At 39.5% G+C, this 5,566-nt stretch overlaps 1 protein-coding gene across 1 annotated transcript; it reads left to right on the top strand.

Moving 5' to 3' along the window:
- Nucleotides 1-346: 346 nt before the first annotated feature.
- LOC133860812 (desmethylxanthohumol 6'-O-methyltransferase-like) lies at nucleotides 347-2,093 on the top strand. The gene is made up of 2 exons (XM_062296437.1): nucleotides 347-1,154; nucleotides 1,622-2,093. Exons 1-2 carry the CDS (start codon nucleotides 396-398, stop codon nucleotides 1,919-1,921), a joined length of 1,059 nt encoding a protein of 352 aa, XP_062152421.1. The 5' UTR covers nucleotides 347-395; the 3' UTR covers nucleotides 1,922-2,093.
- The last annotated feature ends 3,473 nt before the right edge of the window (nucleotides 2,094-5,566 follow it).

Raw genomic sequence — 5,566 nt, 5'->3', positions numbered from 1 at the left:
TTATGGTTAAAAACAAAGATAATACCTCTGATAAAAAAATTAATTGAAGTCTATGACAACCTTCTAAAAATGTGACACCTGTCCTATGCCTAATTAAAAATTAAAAAATTAAAAATAATAATAATAAAAAAAAAAAAGCTTCAAAAATCAGAATTGGATATGGATGAATCCATTAATATCCATTACATGAGATTTGTGGGTTATGCCCTTTAATTTAATGAAGTTTATAGACAACGTTGTCCACATGTACATGTAAATAAATTAATATGCCCTACTGGCCTGGCCCTTAGAAAAGTGGGATTGCATGCTAATCAATCACTGCTTTTAGCCTTTATATACAGGCAGCAAACTTTAACCTCATTTGTGCATGTGTGTGAGAGTAAGTGAGAGAGAAAATGGACCCAAAAGAAACTCTGGCATTTGTACAAGGCCAAGCAGAAATTTGGCAACACATGTTCGGCTTTGTGGATTCTATGGCATTGAAATGTGCCGTGGAGCTCCGCATTGCTGACATTATACACTCTCATGGTGGCCCGATTTCTTTGCACCAAATAGCCTCCGGCATTGATTCCCCATCTCCTGATATCCCCTACCTTACACGTATCATGAGATCACTAGTTCGCAAAAACATCTTCACCGAGCATCATCCACTGGAGAGTGGGGGGGAGACAATCTACGGGTTGAACCCGGCGTCAAGATGGCTTTTGCATGATACTGAGCTGAGCCTAGTGCCAATGGTGTTAATGGAGAACCATTCGTGGCAATTGGCACCATGGCATTGCCTCGGCCAATGTGTCAAAGAAGGGGGCATTGCGTTCAAGAAGGCCCATGGCTGTGAGATGTGGGACTTTGCATCAAAAAATCCTGAATTCAACAACATCTTCAATGATGCCATGGCGTGTACGGCCAAGATCGTGATGGGGGTGGTACTGGCGGAATACAAAGATGGGTTTGGCAGCGTGGGCTCATTGGTGGATGTAGGAGGTGGGACGGGAGGGATGATAGGTGAGATTGTTAAAGCACATCCACGCATCAAAGGTATTAACTTCGATCTGCCGCATGTTGTTGCCACAGCACCAGTGCGGGAGGGGGTCTCCCATGTTGGAGGTGACATGTTTGACGCCATTCCTAATGCTGATGCAGTTTTCATGAAGGTATGTATTCAGTACGTAATCCATTAGGTTCCACTTTCTTTTCTTTCTTTATTCTTTTCCCCCTTTTGGGTCTACTATTGAAGTTTTAGTGTTTTTTTTCTCATTATAATTGGTAATCCGTTAGATCACATGCAATCAACTACTATAAATATTCTGAAAAATGTTCGACCCTCACCCCTTAATTAAAGGGGTCATACTTCTCAACTTTAACTCTTTAATTTCATGTTGAGTTTATAAGTCGTCTAAAAAATTGACAATTCTAATTATAAGTGCTACATAAACTGTCATGTCAGCTTGTAATAAATTTTTAATAAAAGTTGCAATACAACTCACAGTCCTAAAACATTATTGGAATTGTTTATTATTTATACACGCTTCAGTTTATCATACTATATATGCTTGTTGTTGATAGCTTACTAGTAAAATATTTGATCACATCAAATTAATACAAAAATCGGTGCATGCAGTGGGTACTACACGATTGGAGTGACGAACATTGCATGAAGATTTTGAAGAATTGCAGAAAAGCAATACCAGAGAAGAGTGGAAAGCTTATTATTGTAGATATTGTCCTTGAGAAAGATGGCAATGATTTGTTTGATGAGACCCGCATGGCATTCGATTTGTTGATGATGGCACACACCACTGGCGGAAAGGAGAGGACTGAGCTTGAATGGCAGAAACTATTGGTGGAAGCAGGCTTCGGTCGCTACAAAATCATCAAAATTCCAACTATACCATCCATTATTGAGGCCTATCCCGAGTGATCGAGAGTGGCATGCAATTGCTGTTGTGAAGATCATGCCATGTACACATGGTTGATCACTAGCTTGATGCCTGGTTTTATTGTAAACGAACAAACCCAATAAATAAAATAAAAATAAAAATAAAAAAGGGAACAGATATGGCATGAAAATAAAAGGGAATTATGTTAAATAATTGGCTTTAGTTTTTATATGGGAATGGGATTAAATGTCAACTAGACCAAACCCAATTTTCAGCCTTTTCTTTTTTACGGTCAACTTATTATTATGTTGGGTCAATATTGCTTGTTTTTTTTTCTTTTTTAAAAAACATTAATTCATACTGATTTCATTCATAAACGGGTAAACAACAAGAGCATAAAACTCTTAAAGATCCAGAGTAGGTAACTCTGAAATTTCAATCTCTCTAATACTATTCGGATAACAATCAATCCAAACTAGATCTGCGACAAAAAGAATCCCCTCTTTTGCAAGCATATATGCCGCTGAGTTCACTGCCCTTGGCGTATGACAAACCTTCCAAGTTCGAAAATATCGGAGAACTTCATGAATATCAGCCACAATGTGTCCATACTTTCCCCAATTTAATCCCAGTTTATTGATAGAATGTACCACTTGAAGGGAATCTCCTTCTACAATGATCCTGTCCAGCCCCCTGTTCTTACAAAATTCAACAGCTTACAAAGCTGCTATGGACTCCCCAACAACTGGGTCAACTATAAAATCCACCACCTGACCAGCAACTGCATAAACCTTACCGTTTGAATCTCTGATCACCAAACCAACACCCATCCTGCCATTTTTGTTGTCTAAAGCCACATCACAGTTAATTTTGTAAATACTGAAAGGAGGAGGAACCCATCTAACTAGAGCCGGTACTTCCCGAGTCGTCTGCAACGAATCAAAATCTCCCATTCTCTGCAGAGAATTCCGATAGTCGTTAATGAAAGTTGCAGAAACCCGTATCACATTGTTTGGATGGGAAAACTCCCCATCATGAACCACTGAATTCCTCCTAAACCAAATGCGTCTGGCAATCTCTGCATGTACTTCAACCTATTCCCCACTACAACTGTCAAATAGCTATAGATACTCCATAACTTCTGCAAAGGAATAGCCAGTCACATATCTCTTTTGAATAAGCCTTCCACCTGCCCCCCAAACATCAGCCGCCAAAGGGCAATCCCATAAAATGTGCTTCGCCGTTTCCACTTCTGCCTTACAAAACAAGCAAAAGGATCAAGAGAAATACCTTTCTTTTGTAAATTATCCTTTGTTGGAAGGATATTTTGACATGCACGCCAAATAAAAACCTTAACTGGGTTTGGGACCTTCATTCCCCATATCAACTTCCACAAGTTTTGATCACTTACAGTTGTCGAACATTCCCCCCGTGGTACCTCTTGCCTATCTTTCTCAATATAGTAGGCACTCCGTACGGTAAATTCTCCAATTGAGGACCCCCGCCATGTAAGCATATCAGGATGTCCATATTTGCTAAGAGGAATAGAAAAAATAATATCAGCCTCCTCCTTGGCAAAAACTGAGTTGACAAGAGCCTTGTTCCACCCTCTAGTCACCCCATCTATTAATGTGCTCACCACTGCATCCTCCGGCAGAATCGTTATAGGTGACTGAACTTTATACGTCGTCGGGATAGGTAACCATTTATCCCCCCAAATTTTAACCAAATTACCATTTCCAATTCTCCATTGCATGCCCTCCTGAATTAGATCTTTTGAAGACATAATACTTCTCCAAGCAAAAGAAGGACGACGCCCGAGAGAAGCCCCCAAAAAATCTACCCTTGGAAAATATTTTGTTTTTAGTATTTGGCCTGCCAAACTGTAGGGATTATGAAGAAGCCGCCAACCTTGTTTTGCTAACAAAGCTATGTTAAAACACCTCAAATCTCTGAACCCCATCCCCCCATTTGACTTTGAGAAACCCAACTTTTTTCAGCTCATCCAGTGAATCTTGGAATCATTTTCTTTATGCCCCCACCAAAACTTCTGTATCATTGAATTGATATCCGTACAAAGCCCCTTTAGGAGAAGGAAGATGCTCATGCTATATGTAGGAATAGCTTGAATCACGGCCTTAAGTAGTATCTCCTTCCCAGCTTGAGAGAGAAATTTTATTTTCCAGTCATGCAATCTCTTCCAAACCCTATCTTTAATATTCTGAAATTCCCGCACCCTAGATTTACCCACCAGAGTTGGCAACCCCAAATACTTATCATATCTCTGCGTACTGGGTACCCATGATAATCTTTGGATACATTCTCGAGCCTTTTGACTTGTATTTCGGCTAAAGAAAAGAGAAGTCTTTTCCTTATTAAGCAGTTGGTCCGAAGCTCTTTCATAACACTCAAGAAGGTTAGATAAACGTCTCCAATCTCTCGAAGTAGCCCTGCAAAACAATAGGCTATCATCTGTAAAAAATAAATGGTTTAAACAAGGCCCCTTAAGTGATGTAGGAAGCCTCGAGAGCCATCTAGAATTCTCAGCTTGAGCTAGTAAATTACTCATTGCTTTCGCACATATAATAAAGAGGTAAGGAGAAAGAGGATCTCCTTGTCAAATACCTCGAGACAGTTGAAAATTTTCTGTTTTTTGCCCATTAATTATAACAGAAAAATAAACCGACTGGATACATTGCATTATCAAACCTCGCCATTTACATGCAAAACCCATTCTTCTCATAACCTCATCCAAGAACCGCCATTCCACTCTATCATAAGCCTTACTCATGTCAAGCTTAACCGCAACATAGCCCACTTTCCCCCAATGATGCGTTTGCATGGAATGCAATGTCTCTCATATGCAGCAAGAATGTTGTTAGAGATCAGGCACCCCGGAATAAAGGCACTTTGATTTGCTGAGATAATACTAGGTAAAACCCCTTTAAGCCTATTTGCCAATACCTTAGAGGTAAGCTTATAAATAACATTACAGAGGCTAATAGGACGAAAATTTGAAACTGAAGTAGGCTTTGGTTTCTTTGGGACAAGCACAATATGAGTAGCATTAATATCCAAATCCATAACACCAATGCTGATAAATTTTGAAATAGCTCGACATACTGTACCCCAATTTTGTTGATAAAAATCTGCCGAAAAACCATCCGGGCCTGGGGTTTTAGTGGTCCCATCTGTTGTAATGCTTGGCTGACTTCCTCTGGAGTACAAGGTTGCAGCAGATGCTCGTTCATCTCAGCTGTAATCCTGCTTTCCTTTCCTACCAGACATCTCTCCACATTTTCTAATCGGGATGCTTGAAACAATGTCTTAAAATAATCCACAAAAGCTTCCTCAAAAGTCTCATGTTCTTTGCATTCCACCCCCAACCGGTTTTGGATTTGCTTTATCTGATTATTCTTCCTTCTTTGGTTCACACAAGCATGAAAACATTTTGAGTTTTTATCACCAAATTAAAGCCAATCTTGCTTAGCTTTCTGCCAACACTTTAAATCCTCCATTTCAATCAAATCATTTACTTCCTCTTTCAAATTTTTGATATTATCCATCTCAGACTCAGCTTCATCAACTTGGAGGTTACCAAGTTGTTTTGTTTTTTCAGTAATCAAGTAGTCATTAGGATCAATATTAACTCTTCTCCACTGCTTGCAAACAACTTGACTCTTCCC

This window comes from Alnus glutinosa, chromosome 2 (assembly GCF_958979055.1).
Source record: "Alnus glutinosa chromosome 2, dhAlnGlut1.1, whole genome shotgun sequence".
Lineage (NCBI taxonomy): Eukaryota > Viridiplantae > Streptophyta > Magnoliopsida > Fagales > Betulaceae > Alnus > Alnus glutinosa.
This window is presented reverse-complemented; position numbering and strand designations above follow the sequence as displayed.

Bases quoted from the DNA above. Each gene is read 5' to 3' on its own strand.
- LOC133860812 (XM_062296437.1), top strand. From the start codon at position 396: ATGGACCCAAAAGAAACTCTGGCATTTGTACAAGGCCAAGCAGAAATT. The intron at 1,155-1,621 runs GTATGTATTCAG...CGGTGCATGCAG, and splicing joins CTGATGCAGTTTTCATGAAG to TGGGTACTACACGATTGGAG.